The sequence below is a fragment of the Typopeltis vanoorti genome, chromosome 11 (assembly GCF_054136105.1).
Source record: "Typopeltis vanoorti isolate ZY-2024b chromosome 11, IOZ_Tvanoo_1.0, whole genome shotgun sequence".
Taxonomy (NCBI): Eukaryota; Metazoa; Arthropoda; class Arachnida; order Uropygi; family Thelyphonidae; genus Typopeltis; species Typopeltis vanoorti.
In genome coordinates this window covers 103,630,318-103,646,862 of record NC_143559.1, presented here as the reverse complement: position 1 = coordinate 103,646,862, position 16,545 = coordinate 103,630,318, and the positions used below count along the sequence as shown (strand labels likewise).

The 16,545-nt window shown below is 34.1% G+C and overlaps 1 protein-coding gene across 1 annotated transcript in view; it reads right to left on the bottom strand.

Moving 5' to 3' along the window:
* LOC150101893 (citron Rho-interacting kinase-like) overlaps positions 1 to 16,545 on the bottom strand; it is a 594,274-nt gene that overhangs the window by 528,952 nt on the left and 48,777 nt on the right. Inside the window, exons 7-9 of the mRNA XM_090400165.1 lie at positions 16,132 to 16,285; positions 5,095 to 5,275; positions 349 to 610 (exon numbers count right to left, since the gene is read on the bottom strand). Coding sequence (XP_090256291.1) covers positions 349 to 610; positions 5,095 to 5,275; positions 16,132 to 16,285 — 597 coding nt within the window. The remainder of the gene's footprint in view (positions 1 to 348; positions 611 to 5,094; positions 5,276 to 16,131; positions 16,286 to 16,545) is intronic.

The following is a 16,545-nucleotide window of genomic DNA, read 5'->3' as shown; positions in this document are numbered from 1 at the left end:
ACTGAAATGATATATTAAAACCACAAAATTAAGTTAATCAAGTAAACTATAATCGTACTTTAAATTTATCTTCTGTAAGATAAATATAAAGCAAAGTCATTTTCTTTTATAAGTTACATAAATGAAATTTGTAGATTTATGGACATCTTATATATTTAGAAATATTATATTTATAAAATTTACATTATAAATATATAATACAATAAATTTAGAATGCAAAACTTTAAAAATGATAGTATAAAAATCCAAAAATGCTGTTCTTTTATTACTGATTTATTCAAAAGAATTTGTCAAATTTTAAATACATTATCAATAAAGAAATATCAATATGTGGTTAACACTGCATACCTTAATGTAAGATATATGTTGAGATTCAGCCGTTTTTAAAGTATAACAATCTTTCTCTAACAAGGAGTTGGCATTCTCCAATTCATTAACCTTTCTTTTCAACTTTTCATTTTCTTCTATTAGAACAGCTTTACTACTCTCTACCAGAACTAACTTCTGCTGAAGTTCTACTGTCAAGTCTTTCATTTTTGCATAAGAGTCAACATCTGAGCCTGCAGATAATGCTGGAGAGTTGACACTAGTATCCAAACACTGGAAAGTCCTAAATTATAAAACAACTTATTTTGATACTGAAAATCAACAAAACATCTCAAAATTTTCACAAGAAATATCTAAATTACAATGTTTAATAATTTAATATTGATCCAACAAATGAATCAGGGAGGTTCCTGCAATGTTTAAGTCTTATTATCTATAGAGAACTTTTTCACAAACCATTTCTGCCACTGAAGGAAATGATCGCACATGCAATTCTGCAAAGCAATCAATATTTATCATGCTATTAAAAATATTGCTGTGGTTTGGGACAAAGTGACCTCTCAATGGTATGAGAGGTTTATGCACGATTTTGAGATTTTTGAAAAAAATAAAGATCTTTGTAAATTGAGTGAAGAAATAGCGGCCCTAGCAAACAATCTGAATCTCAAAGGGAATGATGACAACATATTCAACTCATAGAAAGTGCTCCCTGAAGAATTCACCAGCAAAGAATTGGTCAAACTGTAGGAATGACGTGTTGCAGAAGAAGAACAAGAAAAGGAAAAGAGAAACAAGTAGTTAGTTAAACAATTCACAGTGAATTATCCTGCAGGAATGTTCACTGCAGTTAGTGATGTTCTCAAAATGGCCGAAGGCATGAATCAATGTTGAATGCTACTTATTAGTAGAAAGGAAAGTACATGATGCGTTTGCTTGCTATAAACAAATTTATGATGAAAAGAAGAGGAATAAGCAAAGCACATTGAACATTAAAAAAAAAGTAACACCAGAAGAGCTGCAGCCTGGTCCTTCTCGTGGGAAAGATAATGAAGATGCGATTGTGGAGGAAGATTTGGGCGATTATTTTCCTGTTTTATAGTAACAGTAATGCACAGTACAGTTTTATGTTTAAAAATTAAAACGACAGTATACTTATTACAGTTGAGTCCCTAACCCGTAAAACTGCTGATATAATGTATTGACTTACGTCCTACCAGATGGAACAGAACCCCAATGTAAGTTGAAGGATGACTGTATTTTAGTAATAAGGTGTGATACCTTTTGACTACGTGTATATGGAAATATGACTTCTGCATCACTTCAACCTTAGTATCACTTCTAGGTCTGGCTCCCAATGATGAGACTTCAATAAAGGTTGAAACTGGTCTGAATGGTGATCCTTTCCATAATACATAGCATTATACATGTCTGTAAGGATGCAACGTGGGATACTAAGGCAGGTGATGTGAAGCCTCTATGAGTTGCCAAGTCATGAAGTTACTTCATGGACTTTGTTTACTCTTGGAAAAAGGATTAAACCAAGAATACAATTTCTTAGCATCTTTAATTTAAGTGTAACGAAGATGCTTAGGCAAAAATTTCACATTAAATAAATTGTGAGTTTTCCTCTGTTTTTATATTAATTTGATTGAGTAAAAAAGCTAAGTTGAATATCTCAAATTTTGATATCACATCTCATGTCAAATTCCGTCATAGGTTATCCATATACGAGAATGGTCTGAAAAGTTCTTGCCTTGACCATAGATGGCAACACTATCGGCAAGATTTTTTTTTTCTAAGTTGGTACATCTGTCATAAGCATCCATGTGAAATTGCAAGTCATTCTATCAAGTAGTTTGCTTTATATATATACAGCTGTCTGAAGCAAAAGTGTTGTCTGTATCCCTTGAAATGGATAAAATTGAGTATCGTGCGGTTATAAAACACTTTGTAAAAGAAAGTTTAACGGCAAAAGAAATTCATTCGAAGTCAATAAAAGTTTATGGGCACTCTTCTCCTTCGTTTTCGACAATTAAGAAATGGGCTGCGAGTTTAAACGTAGCCAGTACGCCTTTGAAGGTGATCCGTGTGAAGGATGCCCAAAAAGTGTAACACCAGAAATCATTGATCAAGTGCATGATATAGTATTGGATGACTGGCGAATCAAATTGCATGAAATTGCTGAGACTATAGGCATTTCAAAAGAATGTGTAGGATGTTTTGCATGAAGAATTGCAAATGAAAAGCTTTGCACAAGATGGGTGCCATGCTTGCTCAGAGCAGATCAAAAACGCACTCACATGAAAATCTCTGAACAGTGCTTGGAGCATTTTAACAAGAATAAAACTGATTTTGTTCATTGCTTTATTACTATGAATGAGACTTGGATTCACCATTACACACGAGATTCCAAACAGCAGTCAAAACAGTGCACAGAAGCCGGTTGTTCAGTGCCAAAGAAGACAAAGTCGGTTCCATCAACAGGAAAGGTCATGGCATCGCTGTTTTGGGATGCTAAAGGCATTTTGTTTATTAATAGGTAAAACAATAACTGGGGAATATTATTCCGATCTTTTAACCAGACTAGATGAAAAAAATTCGTGAGAAACGACCCAGTTTGCAGAAGAAACAAATGATCTTTCATCAGGACAGTGCACCTGCCCACAAAGGTGTTTTGGCAATGGGAAAATTAAGTGATCTGCACTATGAATTGTTGGGACATCCACCTTATTTCCCCAGATTTGGCTCCCCCTGACTTCTATCTGTTCCTAAAACAAACTCTTCCTCGCTGGTCAGCATTTTTCTTCGAATCAAGAGGTGACTGCAGCTGAACCACTACAAGGATGGGATAATGGTGCTGGAGCATCTCTAGAATAAATGTATTAGTCTTAAGGGAGATTATGTTGAAAAATATAAATAATTTTGAAATTATAAATTTGTTTTTTCATTATTAGGCCAGAACTTTTCAGACCACCCTCGTAAATGATGAATAATAGAGGAACAAGTTGTCATATACCTAATTTTAAACACATTATACCTTCTTTCAATTACAGAGTTACAACTTAAATATAGATTATGTAATGCACTATATGTATATATATATATATTTTAAGAATAATATATATATTAAAATCCAGTTCTTCACCAAGTATTCTCTTCCACAATTTTTCTTATCCTCTTTTCATGTATACTTGCATGAATCTCACTTGGAATATTAAGTAGAAGATTGCTGAATTTTCACATTCAGTACTCTTTTTTTCGATAGGCATAATGAAAACTATTCCAATCACCAGAATTTTAATTCTGGTTGACCCAGTCTTCTGCAATTATGCAATGCAGTCACTAACTATTATATCCCCAGATTTGAGTATGTTTTTATATCTACTCCAGCTGCTTTTTCCACATTTCAGCTATGATGGCTTTTTTTTTTTTTTTTTTTTTTTTTTTAAGCATTGATATGTATTCCTGATTTATCTGTCTTGAATATTTTCAACTACTGTTCTGCCACTTTCCATTTACAAATCTGTCCCCGGACTTTCATTTAGTCTTACACACTGCTTTCCTTTGTTACATTTTTCACTGTATTCTCTGAGCACATGCTGACTTACTTGCTAAGAACTTTCAACTTGCTTTCTTTCTTTGAACACCCTTTTAACTTCCTGAATCCACCATGGAGTTCTAATTTTTATATCCTTGAAAACAGCTTATAATGCGCTGTCTATGACTGGATGAGTCAACATTTTCTTAGTCAATGTTTTTGTCAGAATCCATCACTGAATCTCCAAGGTTTGGTTCTTGTTTGCAAATTCTTTTATTGAATTCAAGAATATTCATTCTTGAATATTTGTGATGAAAGCTGTTCAACTAATTAAAACTTTCTTATATCATCATGCCTGTCAAGGATTTAGCCCTAGAGTGGCCTGTTCCAGTCTTAAGTCATCGTTGAATCTCTTAAAAGGACGTCCTGGTTTTCTTTTTGCTAACGGTTTGCAATCTTTCTGTTTTTCATTCTTTCAACGTGTTCCATCCATTTATTTTTATTTTTATTTTTTTTTTTTTTAACTTTCTTATATACTTTTCAATATAATATTCAATTTTATCCAGCTGAAATCTAAATGGTAATCACTTCCTATTTCAAATCTTGTATTACTGCATACTGAAAACAAGTGGGAAGATTTGACTATCAGATAGTAGCAGTTAATCAGACTATTTCTTGTGTCTTTCATTTTTTCTTTAATACTTGTATATGAGTACAGTTAATCTCTGAAAATCAGTTGACAGATTAAGAATTTCTTACCTATTTTTCTTTTCAATATGATATTCACATTTATCCTGCTCAAAACTAAATTGTGATTACTTCCTGCTTCAAATATCTTGTATACTCTTAAATTCTGAACCAGTGCAGCTATCAATAATAGTGAGAACTTCTTGTATCTTTTCTCTGTGTGTTTGCATATCTTTATGTGAGCATGGTGTTAGTAATTAGTCCATGTCCTGAACAGAAATCCAGCAGGTACTTACCATTATTTGCTTTATCTTTTATTCAAAATTTCCACAAACATTTTTATATCCAGTATTAATTTCCTACTCTGATGTTTAAATTTCCAATAATTACCTGCTTTTTCTTTATATCAGCTGCTTTCTGACACTTGAAAAATCCAACTTTCCTTTTTATTCCTAAATATTAGCATAATTACTATAATCCATTTAACATTATCATTTTTGATCGATTAACTAAAATTAATATTCACCTAATCTAAAACTTACCTATCTGAATTAGAACCTAAAAATGATGTATAAGTAAAGCCAACAAAAGGTAAATTTTCTCCACTAAACTCTTTCTTTTGCTTAATATCACTCACTGAGGGGCGAGGTGCTTCATACTCAAAATCATCAAAATTTGACGTATCATCTTGAGCAGTAACATTTGGTACAAAGGGTGGAGGTGCTAAAATACAATGATGCAGTTAAGATATTTTAAAAGAAAGATTTTTTTTTTATTGCACTTAAATATAAATACTAGATTAAAATGCCATTGCAAAAACTTTTCCTTAATTTTATTTCTAATGTATTTTCTAGTTCTCCAGCTATCATTTTCAATAACACTTGATGGGACTCTGCAGAATTTTTTTTAATTGAATTTTATTTTCACAGCTGGTTAGCATTAATTGAAACTGATTTTCAACGGAAATTGAAACATTAATTGAATATTTCTCTCTCCCCCACCCCACCACAGAATTCAAATCTTAGTTGTCCAACAAGCAACTCTTTCAACTACACAGAGGTGCATCACATTCAAAAAGGTAAGCATCCTCCCAAATGTGCTACAGACTTGTTTCAATAATTACTTTATTTTAAAATGTGCATTATTACAGATGCAACATTATGTATAAGTTTTTTTTTATAATCAGTATTAAATCATTCGATTTAATACACAAGCTGATATTCCATCTAATTCGATGGATTGTACATCTTTCAATATCCAAAGTACTTCCAAATTCACTATTCCAACATCAGTTTGTCAAATCAAGGTAATATCTTCACTTGAATGACAGCCTTAAAAAAATCTTTAGTAACTACTATTTTGCCTGCTTCTGTTATCACACTACTCAGCACTCAAGTTATTCTTCCACAATCACTTTCACTTTTTTTTGTTCTATCATAAAACTATTCTTTCCAAGAAACAAAGCACTAACCCTAATTTTTAGAAATCAGTAACCAATTAAGACATTCACATAATGAATGTGTTAATTAATTGCTTGATATAACACATTTTCAATTAATTTTTCAATCATGTGTGTTTAAATTCACCATTTTCTTGATAGTAACCTCTCAGAAGTATAAATTTGCTTAGAAAACTTAGTGACAACACGACATAACATAACTTATCAATAAGATTAAATATGCAGCTAGAATTTTTATGCATTGGAGACATTTATATCCAATAAAACGAACTTGCACTAAAGAAAACTGAAATTTAGCACTATAATTTATCAGAAAGTTTTGACCAAAGCCACATAAACAGCAATGTTACTTTTAAACTCTGTATTGCATAGGCATCTGAAAAATGTGGTACAGTGAATTGAATTTACTGGCAAATAATATCAAAATCCACAACTGGAAATTGTTAAGCCTCAATGCATTGATCTAGCCAGTACAATTGTCATAATTAGAGATATACTTGTGCAATAGCAAATTGAAAAGAAATCATTCCCATCTTAGATGGAAAGGTAGCTTCCACTAATGCACATTCTGACTGGCAACTGAAATTAACTGCTGAGAAAACTGATACAATGTCTCTCCATTGCAGCTTTTCAAAAATTTAACTGGATTACTGTACATAAGTACTTTACTGCTATAATCTGTTTAGCAAGAAGATCAATCAATTTTTATAGCCAAATGGAAATGAAACAAATCTGCTTTCATTTTAGACAAATTATGGACTCTACAATCATGTTAGAAATAATTTTAATTCCCTGATGTTTAATTTCCCAACTTTCATATTAAGGTCATCACATCTGGACTATATACACACACATATATATATATATACAGAGACAAGCTACATTACATTTCACAGAGAAAGCTAAACAGACATGATTTGATCAACAGTTATTCTACTGGCCTGACCTTTAGTGAAATTTTTGATTAAATTAAATGCAGGAGGAGAGTGTGTTCCAAATACTGAGTACTCTGGATGTCAGTAAAGTTGTGGGACTGGATGGTATTTCACCATGAGTTTTGAGAGAATGTGCTAAAGAAATGACAACTCCTTTGACCTGGCTTTTCAATGAAAGTCTGGCTACAGGAAAGGTGCCCAGGGAACAGAAGGAAGGTAAGATAGTGCCATTGCATAGAGGCAGTAGCAGACTGGAAGTGTCTAATTATAGGCCAATTTGCATATCATCGGTAATTGTTAAGATATAGGAGAAATTAGTGAGGGACCGTATACAGCATTGGGCAGATGAGGGCAATGTTATTTGTGAGAGTCAACATAGATTTGTTAAGGGGCGCTCTTGTTTTAGTAAGATGCTAGCCTATACTGCCATTTTCTTTGACTCTGAAGGCATTTGACAGGGTGCCACATGATAAACTGATATTTAAGTTGCAGCACATGGGTTTGGATGTCAGGTTGGTCAACTGGATTCAGGATTGGCTGTCCAATAGGTATCAGAGAGTTGTGTATGGTGGGGCAGTTTCAAGGAGGCAGAGGGCTACAAGTGGGGTCCCACAGGGACCTATATTGTTTAACCTTTATATCAATGATATTGTCAGTGGATTGCAGGGAGATATTCAGTTGTTTGCAGATGATGTGAAGCTGGGAAGGGTTATTAGTAATAGTGTAGATGTGGTAGCCCTGCAAGAGGATTTGAATAAGCTAGACAGATGGGCAAATTACTGGGAGTGTCAGTTTAATACAGCAAAATGTAAGGTCTTGAGGTTTGGGACACACCATACTCTATTGGAGGAGCTGTACTGGAGGAAGTAAGGGAGACAAGAGATCTGGAGTTGATGATTGATAGAAACCTGAAGTTCAGAGGACATATTGTAAACGTGGTGAAGGTAACACAGAGGATTGCTGCAATAATGAGAAGGACGCTGACATGCAGAGATAAAAGAGTTATCATTCCGTTGTATAAGACCCTGATCAAACCACACTTAGACTATTGTTCTCAGATTTGGTCCCCAGGATTTGAAGGGGATAAATTAACTGTGGAAAGGGTACAAAGGCGAATAACAAAGATGGTTTCAGGACTGTACAATGTTAATTACGAGGATCGGCTGAGGGAATGTGGACTGCAGTTTGGTGGATAGAAGGAGAGGTGATATGACTGAGACTTAATTGTTGATATAATTGTTGAGAGGTGGTTACAGGGTTGACAATGGGGAGTTCTTTCATTTGGTTGAACAACAGGAAGGAGTGATGACAAGGGGCCATCCCTGGAAGTTACGGAAGGAAACTGAGAAAGAGGGTGAGGAGTGGTTTCTTTGCATGGAGGGTGGTTGAACCATGGAATGCATTGCCTGATAAGTGGTGAGAGCTAGAATGGTCAATGAGTTTAAGGAGTGGTATGATAGACTGTGTTTCCTAGAAGGGATCTCCCGCGATGAGTCTTTTGACTCCACGGAGGCCTGAATAATAACAATAATAACTACAAAACTATAATCTATTTAAGACAGAATCAGGTAATTTTTTTTTTCCTCTAGATAGTTTCATTACAGCAAAAATGATGTCTTAAATCAACATGAAAACTGTTACATTAGATTTAAGATCCTGGATTACCTATAATCCTATTTATAATCAACTCTTAGGGAGAAAGAGTATGTGGGTAGAATATGTACCTTCCATAATTCTTGAGATTTTTAGACCATCATTATTGTTAAGATTAGGGTGATTAATAAGAATTTCACAGGCCTCCTTAAATTTACGTTCATACCATGTTTTGGTGTGATAACAACTCTCATCAACCACCCTAATCAAAACAAAAATGATGGTCTAAAAATCCCAAGAATAAGGAAGGTGCATATTCTACCTGCATACTCTCTCTCCCTAAGAGTTGCTTATAAATAGGATTATAGGTAATCCAGGATCTTAAATCTAATGTAACAATTTTCATGTTAAATTAGGATATCATTTTTTAATGAATCTAGAGGGGAAAAAAAAATTCTCTGATGCTGTCTTAAATAGAATATAGCTTTGATGTAGTTATTTAATCAAATTTTTCACTAGAGGTCAGGCCAGTAGAATAACTGTTGATCAAATCATTGTCTCTTCAGCTTTCTGTGTGAAATGTAATATAGCTTGTCTCTGTATGTATGTATATACAGTGTGTCCCAAAATTCACGCAAGAAGTAATTTTGATAGAAAACACAGGTTTTTAAGTAAAAATTGTAATTTCTTATTGATTCATAAAGTATGCAGTATAGGGTTATGCAAGGAATAGCATATCGGGTAAATGGCTTCCACGGCTTTGCTGGTATATATGCACTCTTTTGTCGAAATTTTCCATGACCGTTTTGCATAAATGTGGCTGAATTTCGTTGATACAGCACTCAATTTCCTCCTTCAAAAGAGGGCTTGTTGGCATAAACCTTAGATTTCAAAAAACCCCAAAGAAAAAAGTCCAACGGCGTTAAGTCACATGATCTGGGCGGCCAATTCTGATCACCAAAATGGGAAATTACATGACCAGGAAATGACTCATGCAGTAATTGAATTGTTTCTCGGGCTGTATGGCATGTGGCACCATCTTGTTGAAACCACATGTCGTCCACATCCACATCTTGCAATTTAGGCACAAAAAACTGGATCATCATGTCATTATCATAATAAGGCAATAACAGTTAGTGAGCACCATTAACTGTTATTGCCTTACCAGCGCCGCATTTTCGAAGAAGAATGGACCAATGATGCCTCTAGCCCAAAATCTGCACCAAACAGTGACATGTTGTGGATGCACTTGTTTCTCAACAATCACTCGTGGATTTTCTGAACCCCAAATGCGACAATTTTATCGATTAACAAAGCCATCAAGATGAAAATGAGCCTCATCGCTGAAGATGATTTTGTTCGAAAAATAAGCATCCACTTGTTGTTGTTCCATAATCCATTCAATAAACTCTTCGCTGTGTGTGGTCAGTAGGCTTCAGTTCTTGAGTCAATTGAACTTTGTAAGCATAAAGATGCAAATCTTTCGTGAGAATACGCTGTAGAGAGCTTCTCGAAATGTCCAATTCAAGATCATGGTGCCGAATTGATGTTCCTGGACTCTCAGCAACACTCTCACGAACTACTTCGATGTTTTCTGTTGAACGACTTGTTGAAGAACAGCCAGAGTGTATAAGATCACTAATTGATCCTGTTTCCTTGAATTTTTTAATTATCTTTTTGCAGTTGATGAAGTTAAATCACTATTCCGACCATATTTTGTACGAAAATTGCGAACTGTAGCTGCCAAACCTTCATTATTTTTAAAATATTGCTCAACAATAAAAATACGTTGTTCTTTCGTGTAGTGCTCCATTTTTAATAACCCTGAACTGTCAGCTGTCACGCTGTCTTTTTTTTTCTCGTTGGCAACACTTTACTGCACAAATGGCGCTAAATTTAAATCTTGCGTGAATTCTGGGACACCCTGTATATGTGTGTGTGTGTGTGTGTGTGTGTGTGTGTGTGTGTGTGTGTGTGTGTGTGTGTGTGTGTGTGTGTATGCGTGTGTGTAGTCCAGATATGATAACCTTAATATGAAGGTCGAAACGTCGGGAAATTAAAATTATTTCTAACATGGTTGTAGAGTCCATAATTTTTCTCAAATGAATGATGATCACTATGTAACACTAAAAGAAAAGAAACAAATTTGCAGTTTACCAAAGCTTATGAGAATAGAACCTTTGAATCAGTTGTCTTGGATTGCACTATTTAAAACACTCTGCGCAGAGTTTGTATACTTGCATTTTATTAGGTTTCATTGGCTTGACAGCTGTTACAAATTGTAAAACCAACAGTATTTTTAGACTGTTTCAATGGTCACGATATCTGAAGGTCATCTGATAAAACTGACGAGCTTCATAACTAGGTTAAACTTGTAATCAGTAAAATTTACTTAAGATTTCCATTCTCCATAGTGGTTCAGAATGACTGAAAGTTAAAGTCTAGCTCTTAGTAAAAGATCTAAAGCTTAAATTAGTTATTACGTAAAAGTTTTATAATTATTGGATGAAAGTAAAAACTAAAAATTTGCATTGTGGCACTTATTTTCTGCAAGAGTTTGATTAGGTCTACATAGGAAGGGCTTAAAGCAAATTCTTACGATGGTTTAAATTTTAATAGGATAAAATTGTTTCGTTTAGTTTCCCCCCACATGTATGGGAACCTAATTAAATGCCTGTGGGTTAGTGAGATGCGAAACAAACCTTTCTGTTGCAAAATCCCCTTTGTATACAAATTTGGTGGTCCTAGCCATTACCAGTTTACTGACCACCGAACAAATAAGTACTCTAAAATACTATACCATTATTATTATTATTCTGCAACTGATTTCCATGAAGTCTAACTATGCTAATTATTGAATGCATAAGAAGCAGAATTAAATTTGTGCAAGTCCCTAATTTGTCCCATTAGGGTCATCACATTTGGTTGACTAACAAACTGTAAAAAAGTTACTTTATTTTTCCCCTGCAAGCACTTGTTACTCTCTCCTGTCGAAAGGTCTCTAAGCTACCGAAATAGATGATGCCTTCATAATGTCGATTTCAGCTATACTAAGTCTGCAGAAGATCCTCTAGTCAGGAACTAGAACTGAAATTTCATATTGAAAAGAATAACATGTAAGAAAGTTTTAAAGCGAATAAAAGTTGAGCAGCTCTCAGATGTGAACTGTAGACTAAAATACACAAAGATTATTGAAGAAAAAATGAAAGAGTTTGAGAACAGGAATCGAACCTTGGAGATTCAGTGGCAAGCCTTGAAGAAAGTCCTGACTGATTCAGCTAGAGAGGCATGTGGGGAGGTTGTCTGCAAGGATAGAAAAATGAGAACTCTATGGTGGACACAGGAAGTTAAAGAGGCAGTGAAGGAAAAGAAGACAGCATATCAAAAGTTCCTGGCAAATAAGTCAGCTTGTACTCTTAGAGAATACAGAGACAAATGCAAGAATGCAAAACAGTATAAAACTAGCTAAACAAATGTCATGGGAGGACTTTGGCAATAATATAGAAAATAAATATCAAGAAGGTGGTAAAGTATTCTGGAGGTTGTTGAAGAAGCTTAGGAATGAAGGAAAGAGTGCTGTAAAAGGAGTTAGAGATGATAAAGGTTACATGAAAACAGAAGAAAAAGATATCCTTGAAGTATGGACTAATTACTTTGAAAAACTGCTAAATGAAACAAGCAGTGATGACAGCACAGTGGTAAAAAACACTGACCAGGCATGCAGTCAGGAATATATATCCATACTTGAAGTAGAAAAAACCATCAGAGGCTTGAAATGTGGAAAGGCAGCAGGAGTAGATGATATTCAACCAGAAATGCTGAAGTATGGTGGTATAAAAGTCAGTGGCTGCACTGCATAGTTCAGAAAGCCTTGACAGAGGGACGAATTCCCGATGATTGGAGTAGAGCTCTCATAGTACCCATATATAAAAAGGGAAATAAAACTGAATGTGAGAATTACAGAGGTATTTCCCTACTGAGTGTTCCTGGCAAGATCTACAAGTATACTTGAGAAACGGTTGAGAAGAATTGTGGAAGAAAAGCTGGGTGAGGAACAAGCTGTATTCAGACCAAATAGAGGCTGTCAGGATCAGATCTTCACTTTACAACAAATAGTCGAGAAAGCATGGGAATATAACAAAGATCTGTATTTATGTTTTGTCGATTTGGAAAAGGCATATGACAAGGTGCCAAGAGAGAAGCTATTCAATATGCTACAGTTATATGGTGTCAATGGGGCATTATATCAAGCAATACTTAGTCTTTATTTGAGTTGTAAGTCAGCAGTTAGAATTGAAGGAAGTACAGGAAGATGGTTTAATGTTAAATCTGGTGTGAGACAAGGATGTACATTATCCCCTCTGTTATTCATTATCTATATGGATCACATTATGAAGGAAAGTGGTATTAAACATGATATCAAAATTAGAGATGTTAATGTCAGCTCTTTGCTTTATGCAGATGATGTTATACTTCTAAATAAATACACTACAAGTCTGCAAGATTCTCTGACTAAATTGAATAACTGTTGTAATAGATATGGTATGAAGGTCAGCAATAAAAAGACAAAGACAATGAAAATAGGCAGAATCATTGAAAATGTCAACTGTGTTGTGAATGGAGAACCTGTCGAACAAGCAAAACATTTCAGTTACTCAGGCACGATTTTTAGTGAAGATGGTAAATTAAATATAGAAAGACAACAGAATCAGCAAAGCTGGTATGGTGGGAAGTCAATTGAATAAATTCATATGGAATAAGAGAGAAATTAGTTGGAACACTAAATTAGCTGTATACAAGACAGTGTTCAAACCAGTTTTAACTTATGGATCTGAGAGCTGGGTCAGAAGTAAAACACTTGACCAAAGACTAGAGACCGCAGATATGAGAGTCCTTAGAAAGATTATAGGCATGAACAGATGGCATCAATGGCAATATCATATTAAAAACGAGGATATTAGGAATGAACTTGACATTGTCAGCATCCAGGAATGCATTAGCAGAGCTAATCTCAGGTGGTATGGTCTCCTAAACAGAATGGGCGAGGAAAGATTAGCAAAACAAGTGTTCTCTGCCAATTTGCAGAAAAATGACCCAGAGGAAGACCAAGATATAGGTGGATTGATATGGTACAAAGTTCCTTAGAAGATAGAAATATAAGATCTGATAATGTTGGATTTGGAGGAAAATTGTAGATAGGAAGTTAGTAAAGATGTAATTTTTTTTCATGTAGTACTATTATATCCTGTACACCCCTTGAGGGTACATGGCAGGAATTTGATGATGATCTACATGGAGTCCAGAGACTCATGGGAGACCCAAACTATCGTACACACAAAACCTATCATACCCCTCAAACTCATTCACTGTCAAGAAACTTGAATTCTGGAAATCCATTCCACTCACCATTCCTCTGTGCAAAAAATCTGGTCCTCACACTCCTACTAACCACATTCTTCACCACTTCCTTGGATAGCCCCAGTTCTCTGATTACTTGTCATATATTGACAAATTTCCTTTTCATCAATTTTATAAATCTCCTTTAAATATTGTAAAAGTTTCCATTATGTCTCCTGTTTTCTGCCTATCAACTAAGCTTTGTAACCCACAATCTTCAACCTATCCTCATAAGGAGCATTCCACAGACCTGTCATCAGATTAGTCGTCTGTGATCTCTTATTATCTCTTTGTCCCCAAGAAACTCAGGTAACCAAATCTACACACAATAGTCAAGATGCAGCCAAATCAGAGTCTTATGATTTGGCTGCATCTTTTTGATGTAGATAATTTTTTGAGCCATTTTACCAATTTTTGCAATATCCTCTGAACATCAATTCTCTGTCCACCATTATCCCCAAGTCCCTAGCCTCAATTTGATGCACTATATGCAGCCTTTTCAACCTATATGCATAACCTTACATTTTGCAATATTAAATTGACAATCATTATCCTTTGCCCATAATGCCAATTTATTTAAATCATCCTGCAGGATATCTACATCAACCTTCATCAACTATTGCTCTCAATTTTTTGCATCAGCAAAAAATTGAATATCCTCTCATAAATCTTTTCCTATATCATTGATATACAAATCAAAGAGTAGTGGTCCTAGTAAAGAACCTTGAGGTACTCAAGGTTCTTTACTAGGACCTGTAAACCTAGAACCTTTACTAGGTTCTTTACTAGGACCTTTACTAGGATCTGTACTGTAACCCCATTTGCTCCAATATCCAAGGAACAGTGGAATTCAAACTCACAAATATAACTTGGACTGAATTTAAATCATGAACATACTAGAAAACTTATACATGAAATTTCTGCCAAATTATTTTTTATTATGGTAATGCCATCCATGAAGGAAGAATACTCATTGGAATCAACCATGTTATTTCTCTGGTTGGCCCATTTAGCAAGTGAATAGTAACTCTGTTAATGATTTAAATTATAGGATATGCATACAGCAATAACTTGCATAACAATATTTTGAATAGCATGGGTTTCACTATATTACAGTATAATTTTTAACAATTAAAGTATAGTCGTAGTTGCTCTACAAATTAAAGTGTTTGCTTGTTTACTGAACTGAAAATCCATGGACTCTTAAGGTCTATGCTAAAAGTGCTCTTCATGGGTGACAAATGTTTGAAGAATGGTTTTTTACAACTTTTTTTTTGCTTCACAGTTCAAGCATTACAGGAAAAGGACTTGTAATCTATGGAAAAACACATTATGCTTCTGATTTTTTTTTTTTTTTTATGGATACCAATCCTATCAATGAAGGAAGCATTAAAGTTCAGCAAGCATTGCAAAATGCTGTTTGGCATTATGAAGATAGGCATGCAGAGAAAATGAACAAACCCTGTGCAAACTACATTGTTTAAATACAATTTTCCCAAATAAAACCATGTTCAATCATCAATAATAAAAAAATTTTATTATTTTTTCATTTTACGGTAATCCTGTACACATTAATGAGTATTTCTGGTGAACTTGCAGTGAACAAATGCATAACATTTTTTCACCAATACTCTAATTGTCTGTTTGAAACATTACATCGTAATAAGCATTTTAAACAGTGCACTTTGCATAGCACAGAACCTTTTCGGCACCTATTAATCATGGTATACAAGATATTACTGTATTTCTTATTTAAATAAATCAGAAAATAATAAACAATGTTGCTAATTTCATATTCAAAATTTATTTGTATGTGAATAATACTAAATATGCAATTATCAAAACTTAGCCTTATATTTAAAATGCTACAACTATGCAACAATCATGTAGCTACTAATGATCACACCATGAAGTTCTTCGTTGTGCCTCTTGTCATTACTGAATGCTGTGCTTTCTGAGAGTTGTTCATAAGAAATAATTGATGGGGAGGAATATTTTTCCCAAATTCACAATAGTAAGTTTTGTGCCATAAACTGCTCCATACTGGTTTACTTTAATGAACATCACTGAACTTGAAAATGAACATTACCAAAAATATTAATTTTCAAAGTTTTTTTGCATTCTGATTTTCAATATCTTACATTTACAAGTATCAGTAGAGATTATACTTATCTAAAACAACCAAAAATACTTACTTTGATGTATGCCATTCCAATCAATATCAGAAAAAAACTCATGAGAACATAATTGTTCATATCCCAGTCTAACAGACGATTCCTGTAAGAGCCCTTTGATCAGATTTTTTGCAACTTCAGATATTTCAATCTCTTCAGGAAACTCTAATGATTGCTAAAAAAAATAAAATAATTTACCCCAGTAAAAAGCACAATCTCTTCTAATTTTTTAATATTTTTAGCAGATAACACAGACCTTAATTATAAATATATCAGAAAACCCAAAACATTGTTATAATTATAAAATATATCAGTATTTTCTATTTCTTTGTCATTTATCTCTTGCTATAGCCACCTATAGGAACTACAGAAAGATGTTATACAACAACATTATAGGGCTTTAGTCAGGATTAATCAGTAATTTGTTATAACATA